Raw genomic sequence first — 17,842 nt, 5'->3', positions numbered from 1 at the left:
ATGCACAAGGACCCCCAGGTCCCTCTGCACCGCAGCATGCTGTAATTTCTCCCCATTCAAATAATATTCCCTTTTACTGTTTTTTTTCCCCAAGGTGGATGACCTCACACTTTCTGACATTGTATTCCATCTGCCAAACCTTAGCCCATTCGCTTAACCTATCTAAATCTCTTTGCAGCCTCTCTGTGTCCTCTACACAACCCGCTTTCCCACTAATCTTAGTGTCATCTGCAAATTTTGTTGCACTACACTCTGTCCCCTCTTCCAGGTCATCTATGTATATTGTAAACAGTTGTGGTCCCAGCACTGATCCCTGTGGCACACCACTAACCACCGATTTCCAACCCGAAAAGGACCCATTTATCCCGACTCTCTGCTTTCTGTTCACCAGCCAATTTTCTATCCATGCTAATACATTTCCTCTGACTCCGCGTACCTTTATCTTCTGCAGTAACCTTTTGTGTGGCACCTTATCGAATGCCTTTTAGAAATCTAAATACACCACATCCATCGGTACACCTCTATCCACCATGCTCGGTATATCCTCAAAGAATTCCAGTAAGTTAGTTAAACATGATTTCCCTTTCATGAATCCATGCTGCGTCTGCTTGATTGTTCCTAATGTAACAGGCTCGAGGGGCTGAATGGCCTCCTCCTGTTCCTAATGTAACAGGCTCGAGGGGCTGAATGGCCTCCTCCTGTTCCTAATGTAACAGGCTCGAGGGGCTGAATGGCCTCCTCCTGTTCCTAATGTAACAGGCTCGAGGGGCTGAATGGCCTCCTCCTGTTCCTAATGTAACAGGCTCGAGGGGCTGAATGGCCTCCTCCTGTTCCTATGGAAGGGGAAAAATCTTGCATCATGTGTCAGTGTCTGTCGGGGGACAAAGAAAACAGTTTCTGCCTGGTCCTAAAACCCTTCTTTTCTCTGCAGGCTTACAACGGCCACCACGAGGCCCTGAAAGTACTGGTGGAGACCCTGGTGAATTTGGACGCGAGAGACCGCAGCGGACGTACGCCACTGTACGTGGCGGCTCAGAGGGGGCACACGGACTGCGTGGAGATCCTGACCAGGCACGGAGCGTCCATTCTGGTCAAGGACCGGCTAACCAAAGGAACCTCGCTTCATGTTGCAGGTACGACAGAAGCGCCAACCTCCTACCAGGGGGGAAGGGGGTGTAAACCGTGGAGTACAGCCAATCGCAGTTTAACCTGTGCTCTATAAACCGTGGAGTACAGCCGATTGGGGTTTAACCTGTGCTCTATAAACCGTGGACACCAGCCAATCGCGGTTTAACCTGTGCTCTATAAACCGTGGACACCAGCCAATCGCAGTTTAACCTGTGCTCTATAAACCGTGGACACCAGCCAATCGCAGTTTAACCTGTGCTCTATAAACCGTGGACACCAGCCAATCGCGGTTTGACTTGTACGGTATAAACTGTGGACACCTGCCAATCGCGGTTTAACCTGTGCTCTATAAACCGTGGACACCAGCCAATCGCGGTTTGACTTGTACGGTATAAACTGTGGACACCAGCCAATCGCGGTTTGACTTGTACGATATAAACCGTGGACACCAGCCAATCGCGGTTTATATTGTACGGTATAAACTGTGGACACCAGCCAATCGCGGTTTAATCTATGCTCTATAAACCGTGGAGTACAGCCAATCGCAGTTTAACCTGTGCTCTATAAACCGTGGAGTACAGCCAATCGCAGTTTAACCTGTGCTCTATAAACCGTGGAGTACAGCCAATCGCAGTTTAACCTGTGCTCTATAAACCGTGGAGTACAGCCAATCGCAGTTTAACCTATGCTCTATAAACCGTGGAGTACAGCCAATCGCAGTTTAACCTATGCTCTATAAACCGTGGAGTACAGCCAATCGCAGTTTAACCTGTGCTCTATAAACCGTGGAGTACAGCCAATCGCAGTTTAACCTATGCTCTATAAACCGTGGAGTACAGCCAATCGCGGTTTAACCTGTGCTCTATAAACCGTGGACACCAGCCAATCGCGGTTTAACCTGTGCTCTATAAACCGTGGACACCTGCCAATCGCGGTTTGACTTGTACGGTATAAACCGTGGACACCAGCCAATAGCGGTTTATATTGTACGGTATAAACTGTGGACTCCAGCCAATCGTGGTTTAACTTGTGCTCTATAAACCGTGTACATCGAAACATAGAAAATAGGTGCAGGAGTAGGCCATTCGGCCCTTCGAGCCTGCACCACCATTCTATATGATCATGGCTGATCATGCAACTTCAGTACCCCATTCCTGCTTTCTCTCCATACCCCCGATCCCTTTAGCCGTAAGGATCACATCTAACTCCCTTTTGAATATATCTAACCAACTGGCCTCAACAACTTTCTGTGGTAGAGATTTCCATAGGTTCACAATTCTCTGAGTGAAGAAGTTTTTCCTCATCTCAGTCCTAAATGGCTTACCCCTTATCCTTAGACTGTGATCCCTGGTTCTGGACTTCCCCAACATCGGGAACATTCTTTGTGCATCTAACCTGTCCAATCCCGTCAGAAATTTATGTTTCTGTGAGATCCCCTCTTATTCTTCTAAATTCCAGTGAATATAAGCCTAGTCGATCCAGTCTTTCTTCATATGTCAGTCCTGCCATCTCGGGAATCAGTTTGGTGAACCTTCGCTGCACTCCTTCAATAGCAAGAATGTCCTTCCTCAGATTAGGAGACCAAAACTGTACAGAATATTCAAGGTGTGGCCTCACCAAGACCCTGTACAACTGCAGTAAGACCTCCCTGCTCCTATACTCAAATCCTCTCGCTATGAAGGCCAACATACCATTTGCCTTCTTCACCGCCTGCTGTACCTGCATGCCAACTTTCAATGACTGATGTACCATGACACCCAGGTCTCGTTGCACCTCCCCTTTTCCTAATCTGTCACCATTCAGATAATATTCTGCCTTCCTGTTTTTGCCACCAAAGTGGATAACCTCACATTTATCTACATTATACTGCATCTGCCATGCATTTGCCCTCTCACCTAACCTGTCCAAGTCACCCTGCAGCCTCTTAGCATCCTCCTCACAGTTCACACTGCCACCCAGCCTAGTGTCATCTGCAAACTTGGAGATATTACATTCAATTCCAATTCCTTCATCTAAATCATTAATGTATATTGTAAATAGCTGGGGTCCCAGCACTTATGCGGTACTCCACTAGTCACTGCCTGCCATTCTGAAAAGGACCCGTTTATCCCGACTCTGCTTCCTGTCTGCCAACCAGTTCTCAATCCACGTCAATACATTACCCCCAATACCATGTGCTTTAATTTTGTACACCAATCTCTTGTGTGGGACCTTGTCAAAAGCCTTTTGAAAGTCCAAATACACCACATCCACTGGTTCTCCCTTGTCCACTCTACTAGTTACATCCTCAAAAAATTCTAGAAGATTTGTCAAGTATGATTTCCCTTTCATAAATCCATGCTGACTTGGACCGATCCTGTCACTGCTTTCCAAATGTACTGCTATTTCATCCTTAATAATTGATTCCAACATTTTCCCCACTACTGATGTCAGGCTAACCGGTCTATAATTACCCGTTTTCTCTCTCCCTCCTTTTTTAAAAAGTGGTGTTACATTAGCTACCCTCCAGTCCATAGGAACTGATCCAGAGTCGATAGACAGTTGGAAAATGCATCCACTATTCCTGGGGTCACTTCTTTAAGTATTTTGGGATGCAGACTATCAGGCCCTGGGGATTTATTGGCCTTCAATCCCATCAATTTCCCTAACACAATTTCCTGATTAGTAAGGATTTCCTTCAGCTCCTCCTCGCTAGACCCTCGGTCCCCTAGTATTTCTGGAAAGTTATTTGTGTCTTCCTTCGTGAAGACAGAACCAAAGTATTTGTTCAATTGATCTGCCAGTTCTGTGTTCCCCATTATAAATTCACCTGATTCTGACTGCAAGGGACCTCCACTTGTCTTAGAAACATAGAAAATAGGTGCAAGAGTAGGCCATTCGGCCCTTCTAGCCTGCACCGCCATTCTATAAGTTCATGGCTGAACATGCAACTTCAGTACCCCATTCCCTAATCTTTTTCTCTTCACATATCTATGGAAGCTTTTGCAGTCAGTTTTTATGTTCCCTGCAAGCTTACTCTCATACTCTTATTTTCCCCCTCAAAATTAAACCCTTTGTCCTCATCTGCTGAATTCTAAATTTCTCCCAGTCCTCAGGTTTGCTGCTTTTTCTGACCAATTTATATGCCTCTTCCTTGTATTTAACACTATCCCTAATTTCCCTTGTTAGCCACGGTTGAGCCACCTTCCCCGTTTTATTTTTCCGCCAGTCAGGGATGTACAATTGTTGTAGTTCATCCATGTGATCTTTAAATGTTTGCCATTGCCTATCCACCATCAACCCTTTAAGTATCATTCGCCAGTCTATTCTAGCCAATTCACGCCTCATACCGTCGAAGTTACCTTTCCTTAAGTTCAGGACCCTAGTCTCTGAATCGGGTTTAACCTGTACGCTATAAACCGTGGACACCAGCCAGTCGCGGTTTAACCTGTGCGGTATAAATGGTGGACTCGAGCCGGTCGCGGTTTAACCTGTGCGGTATAAATGGTGGACTCGAGCCGGTCGCGGTTTAACCTGTGCGGTATAAATGGTGGACTCGAGCCATTCGCGGTTTAACCTGTGCGGTATAAATGGTGGACTCGAGCCAGTCGCGGTTTAACCTGTATGGTATAAACCCTGGCTTGCGTCCAGTAACTCTGAGTTCTCACTGCTATTTGCTGCAGCTTGCCATAGGCCTGTGTACCGGGTGAAATTACTGGGCGCGCTATATCGTGTTTTGTTTAAAAATAATTGGATTACGCCTTCCTTTCCGGCCTCGTTCACACTCCTTTTCTCTCTCTTTCTCCCTCTCTCTCTCTCTCTCGTTCTCTCTCCATCATTGAATAGCTGCAAATGGCCGCACTGACTGTTTGCACTTGTTGATCAACAGCGCGGAGAATGCCGAGGTACTGGACACGATGGACGCCCAAGGACAGTAAGTCGGCTGCTCGCCTGTCGCTGCTGCATAACTGTACCGTAAAACAGGCCCCCTTCATTAATGTCAAACCCGTCTTTGCGCAGGAACATAGGAACAGGAGGAGGCCATTCAGCCCCTTGAGCCTGTTACATTAGGAACAGGAGGAGGCCATTCAGCCCCTCGAGCCTGTTACATTAGGAACAGGAGGAGGCCGTTCAGTCCCTCGAGTCTGTTACATTAGGAACAGGAGGAGGCCGTTCAGCCCCTCGAGCCTGTTACATTAGGAACAGGAGGAGGCCGATCAGCCCCTCGAGCCTGAAACCTTACGAACAGGAGGCCATTCAGCCCCTCGAGCCTGTTACATTAGGAACAGGAGGAGGCCATTCAGCCCTCTTCGAGCCTGTTACCTTAGGAACAGGAGGTGGCCATTCAGCCCCTCGAGCCTGTTACATTAGGAACAGGAGGCCATTCAGCCCCTCGAGCCTGTTACATTAGGAACAGGAGGAGGCCATTCAGTCCCTCGAGCCTGTTACATTAGGAACAGGAGGATGCTGTTCAGCCCCTCGAGCCTGTTACATTAGGAACAGGCGGAGGCCATTCAGCCCCTCGAGCCTGTTACATTAGGAACAGCAGGCGGCCATTCAGCCCCTCAAGCCTGTTACATTAGGAAGAGGAGGAGGCCGTTCAGCCCCTTGAGCCTGTTACATTAGGAACAGGAGGAGGCCGTTCAGCCCCTCGAGCCTGTTACATTAGGAACAGGAGGAGGCCATTCAGCCCCTCGAGCCTGTTAAGTTAGGAACAGGAGGAGGCCATTCAGCCCTCTTCGAGCCTGTTACATTAGGAACAGGAGGAGGCCATTCAGCCCCTCGAGCCTGTTACATTAGGAACAGGAGGAGGCCATTCAGCCCCTCGAACCTGTTACATTAGGAACAGGAGGAGGCCATTCAGCCCCTCGAACCTGTTACATTAGGAACAGGAGGAGGCCATTCAGCCCCTCGAGCCTGTTACATTAGGAACAGGAGGAGGCCATTCAGCCCCTCGAGCCTGTTACATTAGGAACAGGAGGAGGCCATTCAGCCCTCTTCGAGCCTGTTACAACAGGAACAGGAGGAGGCCGTTCAGCCCCTCGAGCCTGTTACATTAGGAACAGGAGGAGGCCATTCAGCCCCTCGAGCCTGTTACATTAGGAACAGGAGGAGGCCATTCAGTCCCTCAATGAGATCGTGGCTGACCTGTGACCTAACCCCATATACCCGCCTTTGCCCCATATCCCTTAATACCCTTTGGTTAACAGAAATCTATCAATCTCGGATTTAAAATTAACAATTGACCCCAGCATCAATTCCCGTTTGCGGAAGAGAGTCCCAAACCTCTCCCACCCTTTGTGTGTAGAAATGTTTCCCAACTTCAGTCCTGGAAGGTCTGGCTCTAATTTTCAGACTCTGTCCCTAGTTCCAGACTCCCCAACCAGCGGGAACAGTTTCTCTCTCTCTACCCTATCTGTTCCCCGAAATATCTTAAGCTCCCATCAGATCACCCCCTAGCCCCTAAATTCCAGGGAATACAACCCCAGTTTGTGTAATCTCTCCTTGTAATTTGGCCCTTGGAGTCCGGGTATCATTCTGGTAAACCCACGCTGTATCCCCGTCCGAGGCCAATATCCCCCACCCCCCGCCTCAAGGCCGGGTGACCATAACCCGATTGTCATGGCAGTGATCCCAGTCGCACGTACTGGCTCACTGCATGAAGTTACACCAACCCTTTATAGGTCGCTGGGTTCGGCCCCAGCTGGGGTATTGTGTCCAATTCTGGGTCCCGCACTGTAGGGAGGGTGTGAAGGCCTGGGAGAGGGTGCAGAGGGAGATTGACCAGAATGGTCCCGGGGGGATGAGGGACTTCAGTGACGTGGGGAGACTGGAGAAGCTGGGGTTGTTCTCCTTGGAACAGAGAAGGTTAAGGGGGAGATTTAATAGAGGGGTTCACAATCAGGAGGGGTTTTGATGAATAGAAAAGTCAAAATTGGATGCATCCCATCTTAGCAAGGAGTGGACAGCCTTGGGCAAGTTAGACACATGAAAGCAAGGGGGAACTTGCATTTATATAGCACCTTTCATGACACCAGGATGTCCCACAGAGCTTTACAGCCAATGAAGTACTTTTTGAAATGTGGTCACTGTTGTAATGTAGGAAACGCACAGCAAGCTCCCATAGAGATAATGACCCGCTAATCCAGTTTTATGATGTTGGTTAGGAGTAAATACAGGCCCCAGGACACACGGGAAAACTTCCCTCTTATTCAATGTCGTGCCACAGAATCTTTTACTTCCACCCGAGAGGGCAGATGGGACCTCCGTTTAATGTCTTACCTGAAAGATGTTACCTCCGACAGTGCAGAGCTCCCTCAGTCCTGCCCCTCCGACTGTGCGGCGCTCCCTCAGTACTGCCCCTCCGACAGTGCAGCACTCCCTCAGTACTGCCCCTCCGACAGTGCGACACTCCCTCAGTACCGCCCCTCCGACAGTGCGGCGCTCCCTCAGTACGGCCCCTCCGACAGTGCGGCGCTCCCTCAGTCCTGCACTGGGAATGTCAGCCCAGATTATGTTCAGGTTTCTGGATGTGACTTGAACCCACAACCTTCTGATGAGTGAGCTGTGGGGGTTTTGATACCACTGCCGATGGCCAGATTTTGTGGTGCGGGGGGGTGTGTGGAGGTAGTCGAGGCCAGTTAAGCTCTTGTGCCACAGGCTGCCTGCCGGCTGATTCACTCACTCACTCACTCTCTCTCTGCTCAGGACTGCAGTGATGCTGGCCGTGACCAATGGACACATAGACTGCATTCACCTACTGTTGGAGAAAGGAGCCACGACCGATGCTGCTGATAAACGGGGGCGAACAGCCCTGCATCGCGCGGTGAGTCCGAGATGTTTGTCGCTGAGGGAGAGGGCAGCCGCTGTCACTCCTCGAGCGTGAGCTGTGTAAGGGTGTGCGCGTCTGGTGGGGGCGAGCGTCGGGGGAGTTGGGACCACTCCCTCCACGACACCCTGGTCTACTCCGCGATCACCCCCTCCCCTTCCCACAGCACCTTCCCGTGCAAGCACAGGAGATGCAACACCTGCCCTTTTACCCCCTCCCTTCCCACTATCCAGGGACCCAAACACTCCTTCCAGGTGAAACAGCGATTTACTTGTACTTCTCACAAGTTAGTACACTGTATTCGCTGCTCACGGTGTGGTCTCCTCTACATTGGGGAGACCAAGCGTAGATTGGGTGACCGCTTTGCGGAGCACCTCCGTTCAGTCCGTAAGTGTGACCCTGAGCTTCCGGTCGCCTGTCACTTTAATTCTCCACTCTGACCTCTCCGTCCTCGGTCTCCTACACTGTTTCAACGCAAGCTCGAGGAACAGCACCTCATCTTTCATTTAGGCACTTTACAGCCTTCTGGACTCAACATCGAGTTCAACAATTTCAGACCGTAACCTCTGCCCACATTTTGTTCCCTATCTTCCCTTTTTTGTTTACAACCCCCCCTTTTATTCTCTTTCCCGCGGCAGCTGGTAATTATTCTGCCATTCACTCCCCATCTCGACTCATCTTTTGTTTCCTAACTTGTCCCGTTACCAGCTCAGTTTTGCCCATCATCCCTTTTGTGTCTCTAATCTCTCCTGCCTTCCACCCTATCACCGACCTTCCCTTTTGTTATTCCCTCCTCTTCCCCCTTTCACTGCCCCGGCACCACCACAACAATCTGTTGCATCTCGAACTTCTCCAGTTCTGACCAAGGGCCGACTCGAAACCTTAACCCTGTTTCTCTCTCCACAGACGCTGCCTGACCCGCTGAGTATTTCCAGCATTCGCTGTTTTTATTTCCGAGCTAGGGCCCTTGCCCGCTGCCTCCTAATGTCTGTGTTCCCCCATTCCAGGCGGTCCAGGGGTGCGAGGACTCGGTCGCAGCTCTGCTCGATCACCAGGCGTTTGGCCTGTGCCGAGATGTCAAAGGTCGGACGCCCTTGCACTTTGCCGCTGCCTGTGGGCACGCCAACATCCTGGGGATCTTGCTGCAGGCAGCACTTTCCGCTGATCCTTTGGACTCCCTGCAGGACTATTGCGGCTACACACCTTTACACTGGGGCTGTTATAAAGGTAAGGCCGAGGACATACTCACCCTTTACACTCTATGATTTGGATCGCAGGTCACACGCAGATCACCCAAAAAGAAAGACAGACTTGGATTTATATCATCATCGGCAGTCCCTCGGGATCGAGGAAGACTTGCTTCCACTCTAAACACGAGTCCTTAGGTGGCTGAACAGTCCAATACGGGAACCACAGTCCCTGTCACAGGTGGGACAGACAGACGTTGAGGGAAGGGGAGGGTGGGACTGGTTTGCCGCACGCTCCTTCCGCTGCCTGCGCTTGGTTTCTGCACGCTCTCGGCGATGAGACTCGAGGTGCTCAGCGCCCTCCCGGATGCACTTCCTCCACTTAGGGCGGACTGGTCTTTGGGCCAGGGACTCCCAGGTGTCGGTGGGGATGTTGCACTTTATCAGGGAGGCTTTGAGGGTGGTCCCTTGTAACGTTTCCTCTGCCCACCTTTGGCTCGTTTGCCGTGAAGGAGTTCCGAGTAGAGCGCTTGCTTTGGGAGTCTCGTGTGTGGGGGACATGCGGACAATGTGGCCCTGCCCAGCGGAGCTGGTCGAGTTTAGTCAGTGCTTCAATGCTGGGGATGTTGGCCTGGTCGAGGACGCTAACGTTGGTGCGTCTGTCCTCCCAGGGGATTTGTAGAATCTTGCGGAGGCATCGTTGGTGGTATTTCTCCAGCGACTTGAGCTGTGCCTTTCACCACCACCTGACGTCTCAAAGCGCTTTACAATGAAGTATAGTCACTATTGTAATGTAGGAAACGCGGCAGCAAGCTCCCACAAACAGCAATGTGATAATGAGCAGATAATTTTTTTTGTTATGTTGATTGAGGGATAAATATTGGCCCCAGGACACAGGGGATAAGGGAGTCAAAGGTTATGGGGAGCGGGCAGGGAAGTGGAGTTGAGGCCAAGATCAGATCAGCCATGATCTTATTGAATGGCGCAGCAAATATTTAAAGGGACCGCACATTAAAAGGTACAGGCCGTGGAGAACAAACAGCAGCTTCCAGGGAACATTGACAGTGACTTCTTTCTCACTGTCTCCTGCTACAGCTGTACAGGGTATTGGTGAGGCCACACCTGGAGTACTGCGTACAGTTTGGGTCTCCTTAATTAAGGAAGGATATACTTGCAGTGGAGGCAGTTAAGAGAAGGTTCACTCGGTTGATTCCGGGGATGAGGGGGTTGACTTATGAAGAAAGGTTGAGTAGGTTGGGCCTCTACTCATTGGAATTCAGAAGAATGAGAGGTGATCTTATCGAAACGTATAAGGTAATGAGGGGGCTTGACAAGGTGGATGCAGAGAGGATATTTTCACTCATAGGGGAAACTAAAACAAGGGGGCATAGTCTCAGAATAAGGGGCCGCTCATTTAAGATGGAGATGAGGAGGAATTTCTTCTCTCAGAGGGTTGTAAATCTGTGGAATTCTCTGCCCCACAGAGCTGTGGAGGCTGGGACATTGAATATATTTAAGGCGGAGATAGACAGATTTTTGAGCGATAAGGGAGTGAAGGGTTATGGGGAGCGGGCGGGGAAGTGGAGCTGAGTCCATGATCTTATTGAATGGCGGAGCAGGCTCGAGGGGCCGAATGGCCTACTCCTGCTCCTATTTCTTATGTTGTTACTTGAAACTTAATTTTCTGTTGGCCCTGTCAGTGTGACTTTCATTCCTGTGCTTCAGGTCATGAAGACTGCTTGGAATTACTACTTGAACACGAACTGTTGTCTAACCTCGAGGGAGATCCTTTCAGTCCACTGCACTGTGCTGTGTAAGTCACCTTCTTGTACCTAACGCTTTTCCCAAGGAGAGGCCTAACTGCCTCTGTGTACCCCATTCTCTGCATTCTCCAGGACCGTTACTGTCAATTAAACCCTTCCCACTCACTTTTTCTTCTTCTCCCTGCCCCCCCCCCCTCCCCCCACCTCTCGTCTGTAGAATAAATGGCCACGATGGAGCTGCACAAATGCTGATTGACATCCTGGGTGCCAAGATTGTGAATAGCAATGATGCCAAAGGAAGGTAGGGAATGTTACTGTGAAACTGTGCCTCCATTCGCCACCCCACAATCGCCGCATTGTCATAGGGGCAGTACTGTCATAGAGGCAGTACTGGGGGAGTGCCGCACTGTCATAGGGGCAGTACTGGGGAGTGCAGTACTGGGGGAGTGCCGCACTGTAATAGGGGCAGTACTGGGGGAGTGCAGTACTGTCACAGGGGCAGTACTGGGGGAGTGCAGTACTGTCATAGGGGCAGTACTGGGGGAGTGCCGCACTGTAATAGGGGCAGTACTGGGGGAGTGCAGTACTGTCATAGGGGCAGTACTGGGGGAGTGCCGCACTGTCATAGGGGCAGTACTGGGGGAGTGCCGCACTGTCATAGGGGCAGTACTGGGGGAGTGCCGCAATGTCATAGGGGCAGTACTGGGGGAGTGCCGCACTGTCATAGGGGCAGTACTGGGGGAGTGCCGCACTGTCATAGGGGCAGTACTGGGGGAGTGCCGTACTGTCGGAGGGGCAGTACTGAGGGAGTGCCGCACTGTCGGAGGGGCAGTACTGAGGGAGCGCCGCACTGTCGGAGGGGCAGTACTGAGGGAGTGCCGCACTGTCTGTGGGGCAGTACTGGGGGAGTGCCGCACTGTCGGTGGGGCAGTACTGAGGGAGCGCCGCACTGTCATAGGGGCAGTACTGGGGGAGTGCCGCACTGTCATAGGGGCAGTACTGGGGGAGTGCCGCACTGTCATAGGGGCAGTACTGGGGGAGTGCCGCACTGTCATAGGGGCAGTACTGGGGGAGTGCCGCACTGTCATAGGGGCAGTACTGAGGGAGTGCTGCACTGTCATGGGGCAGTACTGGGGGAGGGCAGTACTGGGGGAGGGCAGTACTGGGGGAGTGCTACACTGTCATAGGGGCAGTACTGGGGAGTGCAGTACTGGGGGAGTGCCGCACTGTCATAGGTGCAGTACTGGGGGAGTTCCGCACTGTCATAGGGGCAGTACTGGGGGAGTGCCGCACTGTCATAGGGGCAGTACTGGGGGAGTACCGCAATGTCATAGGGGCAGTACTGGGGGAGTGCCGTACTGTCGGAGGGGCAGTACTGGGGGAGTTCAGTACTGTCGGAGGTGCAGTACTGGGGGAGTGCCGCACTGTCATAGGATCAGTACTGGGGGAGTGCCGTACTGTCGGAGGGGCAGTACTGAGGGAGCGCCGCACTGTCGGTGGGGCAGTACTGAGGGAGTGCCATACTGTCGGAGGTGCAGTACTGAGGGAGTGCCGCACTGTCGGAGGGGCAGTACTGGGGGAGTTCAGTACTGTCGGAGGTGCAGTACTGGGGGAGTGCCGCACTGTCATAGGTGCAGTACTGGGGGAGTTCCGCACTGTCATAGGGGCAGTACTGGGGGAGTGCCGCACTGTCATAGGGGCAGTACTGGGGGAGTGCCGCACTGTCATAGGGGCAGTACTGGGGGAGTGCCGTACTGTCGGAGGGGCAGTACTGGGGGAGTTCAGTACTGTCGGAGGTGCAGTACTGGGGGACTGCCGCACTGTCATAGGATCAGTACTGGGGGAGTGCCGTACTATCGGAGGGGCAGTACTGAGGGAGTGCCATACTGTCGGAGGTGCATACTGAGGGAGTGCCGCACTGTCGGTGGGGCAGTACTGAGGGAGTGCCATACTGTCGGAGGTGCATACTGAGGGAGTGCCGCACTGTCGGTGGGGCAGTACTGAGGGAGCGCCGCACTGTCGGAGGTGCAGTACTGAGGGAGCGCCCCACTGTCGGAGGTGCAGTACTGAGGGAGTGCCGCACTGTCGGTGGGGCAGTACTGAGGGAGCGCCGCACTGTCGGAGGTGCAGTACTGAGGGAGTGCCGCACTGTCGGAGGTGCAGTACTGAGGGAGCGCCCCACTGTCGGAGGTGCAGTACTGAGGGAGCGCCGCACTGTCGGTGGGGCAGTACTGAGGGAGCGCCGCACTGTCGGTGGGGCAGTACTGAGGGAGCGCCGCACTGTCGGTGGGGCAGTACTGAGGGAGCGCCGCACTGTCAGAGGCCGTGTTTTAGATGAGACGTTAAATCAAGGCCCGTCTCCCCTCACGGGTGGATGTAAACGATCCCTCCTCCGCTAGATTGAAGAAGTGCGGGTGAGTTCTCCACGGTGTCCTGGCCTATATTTATCTTTCAACCAACTCCTTGTAAGTAGCCCAGTGCTGGTGCATTGCCCTACATAATCATTCTTGAGCTCTTGCATTCTCTGAGGGGCTGTGGGAAGTTTCAGTGTGATCAGGAATTGCGTAAATGTAGGATTTCTCGTATTTTTATTTGTATTTTATTTCTTTTTCTCAGTGAATGTAAGACATTTTTTTTCATTCTCCAAATTGTTTTATGCTCGTGAATGGGGTAAAGCTTCAAGCATTTAAGAACCAGATTGATACTTAATTAGTAACTGATTTCCATTATCCCCGGAGAGGGACCCCTCTGATCACGGCTGATCTTCTACCTCAGCTCCGCTTACCTACACTATCCCCATATCCCTCGATTAACTTAATATCCAAAAATCTATCGATCTCAGCCTTGAATATACTCAACGACTGAGTCTCCACAACCCTCTGGGGCAGAGAATTCCAAAGATTCACCCCTCTCTGAGTGAAGAAATTCCTCCTCATCTCAGTCCTAAATGGTCCTAAATCCTGAGACTGTGACCCCTGGTTCCAGACTCCCCAGCCCGGGGGAAACATCCTCCCTGCTTCTACCCTGTCAATCCCCCTCAGAATCTGGTATGTTTCAATTAGATCACCTCTCATTCTTCTAAATTCTAGAGCGTATTGGCCCAGTCTGCTCAATCTCTCCTCATAGGACAATCCCCCCATCCCAGGAATCAGTCTGGTGAACCTTCGTTGCACTCCCTCTATGGCAAGTATATCCTTCTTTAGGTAAGGAGACCAACACTGTACACAATACTCCAGGTGTGGTCTCACCAGGGCCCTGTATAATTGCAGTAAGACATCTTTACTCTTATACTCAAATCCTCCTGTAATAAAGGCCAGCATACCATTTTCTCTAATCACTTGCTGTACCTGCAGGTTAACTTTCAGTGATTGGTGTACAAGGACACCCAGGTCCCTCTGAACACCAACATTTCCCAATCTCTCACCATTTAAATAATACTCTGCTTTTCTATGTTTCCGACCAAAGTGGATAACGTCATATTTCTCCACATTATATTCCATTTGCCATGTTCTTGCCCACTCACTGAGCCTGTCTCTATCCCCTTGAAGCCTCTTTGCATCCAACTCACAACTTACATTCCCACCTGGCTTTGTATCATCAGCAAACTTGGATATATTACACTCGGTCCCTTCATCCAAATCATTGATATAGATTGTGAATAGCTGGGGCCCCAGCACTGATCCCTGCGGCACCCCACGAGTTGCCAACCTGCCAACCCGAAAATTACCCCTTTATTCCAACTCTCTGTTTTCTGTGCGTTAACCAATCCTCAGTCCATGCTAGTATATTACCCCCAATCCCGACAGCCCCAATTTTGTTTAATAACCTGTCGAGTACTGCATACAGTTTTGGTCTCATTTAAGGAGGGATATACTTGCATTGGAGGCAGTTCAGAGAACTAGTTCACTCGGTTGATTCCTGAGATGAAAGGGTTGACTTATGAAGAAAGGTTGAGCAGGTTGGGTCTACTCATTGGAGTTTAGAAGAATGAGAGGTGATCTTATTGAAACGTGTAAGATACTGAGGGGGCTGGACAGGATAGATGCAGAGAGGATGTTTCCCCTCGTGGGGGAATCTAGAACTAGGGGGCATCTAGAACTAGGGGGCATAGTTTCAGAATAAAGGGCCGCCCATTTATAACTGAGATGAGGAGGAATTTCTTCTCTCAGAGGGTTGTAAATCTGTGGAATTCTCTGCCTCAAAGAGTTGTGGAGGCTGGGTCATTGAATATACTTAAGGTGGAGAGAGACAGATTTTTGAGCGATAAGGGTGATGGGGAACGGGCAGGGAAGTGGAGCTGAGTCCATGATCTTATTTAATGGCGGAGCAGGCTCGAGGGGCCAGTTGGGCCTACTCCTGCTCTTATTTCTTATGTTAACCTCTTGTGTGGCACCTTATCGAATGCCTTCTGAAAATCCAAATACACCATACATTCTGCTAGTTACAACTTGGAAAAACTCTACAGCAGATTTATCAAACGTGATTTCCCTTTCATACATCCGTGATCACTGATTTCCATTAACCCCCCCCCCGCCCCCGAGCTGGTGGGCTGTGCGTGTTCGGTGATGCGTTGGGTCAGTCTGCCGTTGGTGCTGCTCGGTGACACCCGTGTTCTTTTTGCCCTTCCTTGGCAGGACCCCCCTCCATGCGGCTGCCTTCTCGAACCACGTGCCATGCTTGCAGCTGCTCCTGGGCCACAGAGCCCGGGTGGACGCGACCGACGGAATGGGGAGGACGCCACTCATGATGGCAGCCGAACAGGGACACACCAAGATTGTCGGTGGGTGATGGTTTGTCTGAGGAATTGTGCAACGAGTCCAGAGCGGGATATTCTCTGGAGCCTGACATGCAGCTCAGTGGAATAAACTCGGCCCCACTTGCCTGTCTGACTTCCAGATTCGCTGTTAAAACCAGTGCAATTCTTACTGAGTGTGTATTTGTTTTTAAAGATTTTATTTTGCGCCCCTTTCCACTTGGCTCTCCCAGTTTCTGCCTCCCACGGGTGCCGACATGCCTGGTGTCAGAAGCCATACAGTGAGATCGCAACGTAAGAAATAGGAGCAGGAGTTGGCCATTCGGCCCCTCGAGCCTGCTCCGCCATTCAATAAGATCATGGCTGATCTTCGACCTCAACTCCCATCTTCCCGCACTATTCCCGCACTATTCCCGCACCCCTCGATTCCCCTGGTGTTCAAAACTCTATCGATCTCAGCCTTGAGTATACTCAACGACTGAGCCTCCACAGCCCTCTGGGGCAGAGAATTCCAAAGATTCACCCCCCTCTGAGTGAAGAAATTTCTCCTCATCTCAGTCCTCAATGGCTGACCCCTTATCCTGAGACTGTGTGACCCCTGGTTCTAGACTCCCCAGCCCGGGGGAAACATCCTCTCAGCATCTACCCTGTCAATCCCCCTCAGAATCTGGTATGTTTCAATGGGATCACCTCTCATTCTTCCAAACTCCAGAGAATATCGGCCCGGTCTACTCAATCTCCAAATAAATAGGAACATAGTCTTCTAAATGTAGAAAATGCTCTGTGCACAAATATGCAGCATTGCACCCGTGTGTGTGCATGTACTAAACGTAGGCACACACGCGCATTGGCACAAAGCAAGATGCAAATTTAAAATAAAGCTTTCTGTTTGTTCCAGAAGTTCTGCTACACAGAGCGAGTGCTGATTTGACACTGCACGATGTCAACAAGAACACAGCTCTACACTTGGCCTGCAGCAAGGTTAGCCTCCAGCTCACTATCCGGCCGGCCGGACCCCTCCCAAGAAAACACCCCTCTCTCTGCGGTTTGCAGGGATGAGAAAATGATGTGGCAAACAGCGTGCCGAAAGAGCAAGAGGGGAGGGATTGATGCTGCAGGTCATGACGGGAGCTCACTGTCCGAGATTGGTGGACTTGTGATGTTGTGTCCACCTGAGTGGGTGTCTCAGAATGTAGGGTCCCACCGGAGAGAGAATGTAGGGTCCCACCGGAGATAGAATGGAGGGTCCCACCTGAGATAGAATGTAGGGTCCCACCTGAGATAGACTGTAGGGTCCCACCGGAGATAGAATGGAGGGTCCCACCTGAGATAGAATGGAGGGTCCCACCTGAGATAGAATGGAGGGTCCCACCTGAGATAGAATGTAGGGTCCCACCTGAGAGAGAATGTAGGGTCCCACCTGAGAGAGAATGTAGGGTCCCACCTGAGATAGAATGTAGGGTCCCACAGGAGATAGAATGTAAGGTCCCACCGGAGATAGAATGTAGGGTCCCACCGGAGAGAGAATGTAGGGTCCCACCGGAGATAGAATGTAGGGTCCCACCTGAGATAGAATGTAGGGTCCCACCTGAGATAGAATGGAGGGTCCCACCTGAGATAGAATGTCGTGTCCCACCGGAGATAGAATGTCGTGTCCCACCGGAGATAGAATGTCGTGTCCCACCGGAGATAGAATGTCGTGTCCCACCGGAGATAGAATGTCGTGTCCCACCGGAGATAGAATGTCGGGTCCCACCTGAGATAGAATGTCGGGTCCCACCTGAGAGAATGTAGGGTCCCACCGGAGATAGAATGTAGGGTCCCACCTGAGATAGAATGTCGGGTCCCACCTGAGATGTAATGTAGGGTCCCACCTGAGATGGAATGTAGGGTCCCACCTGAGATAGAATGGAGGGTCCCACCTGAGATAGAATGGAGGGTCCCACCTGAGATAGAATGTAGGGTCCCACCTGAGATAGAATGTAGGGTCCCACCGGAGAGAGAATGTAGGGTCCCACCTGAGATAGAATGTAGGGTCCCACCGGAGATAGAATGTAAGGTCCCACCGGAGATAGAATGTAGGGTCCCACCGGAGAGAGAATGTAGGGTCCCACCGGAGATAGAATGTAGGGTCCCACCGGAGATAGAATGTAGGGTCCCACCTGAGATAGAATGTAGGGTCCCACCTGAGATAGAATGTAGG

The 17,842-nt window shown here is 51.3% G+C and overlaps 1 protein-coding gene across 3 annotated transcripts in view; it reads left to right on the top strand.

The window, feature by feature from the left end:
• The window catches only part of ankrd52a (ankyrin repeat domain 52a), a 99,285-nt gene that overhangs the window by 74,445 nt on the left and 6,998 nt on the right, over window positions 1-17,842 (top strand). For 2 of the 3 annotated variants that reach the window (XM_070869730.1, XM_070869728.1), the window contains exons 18-25: window positions 932-1,133; window positions 4,954-5,041; window positions 7,816-7,933; window positions 8,944-9,163; window positions 10,849-10,936; window positions 11,104-11,187; window positions 15,521-15,666; window positions 16,538-16,620. In XM_070869730.1, coding sequence (XP_070725831.1) covers window positions 932-1,133; window positions 4,954-5,041; window positions 7,816-7,933; window positions 8,944-9,163; window positions 10,849-10,936; window positions 11,104-11,187; window positions 15,521-15,666; window positions 16,538-16,620 — 1,029 coding nt within the window. The remainder of the gene's footprint in view (window positions 1-931; window positions 1,134-4,953; window positions 5,042-7,815; window positions 7,934-8,943; window positions 9,164-10,848; window positions 10,937-11,103; window positions 11,188-15,520; window positions 15,667-16,537; window positions 16,621-17,842) is intronic. The other variant, XM_070869729.1, reaches the window with a different exon arrangement.

This window comes from Pristiophorus japonicus, chromosome X (assembly GCF_044704955.1).
Source record: "Pristiophorus japonicus isolate sPriJap1 chromosome X, sPriJap1.hap1, whole genome shotgun sequence".
Classification (NCBI taxonomy): domain Eukaryota; kingdom Metazoa; phylum Chordata; class Chondrichthyes; family Pristiophoridae; genus Pristiophorus; species Pristiophorus japonicus.
This window is presented reverse-complemented; position numbering and strand designations above follow the sequence as displayed.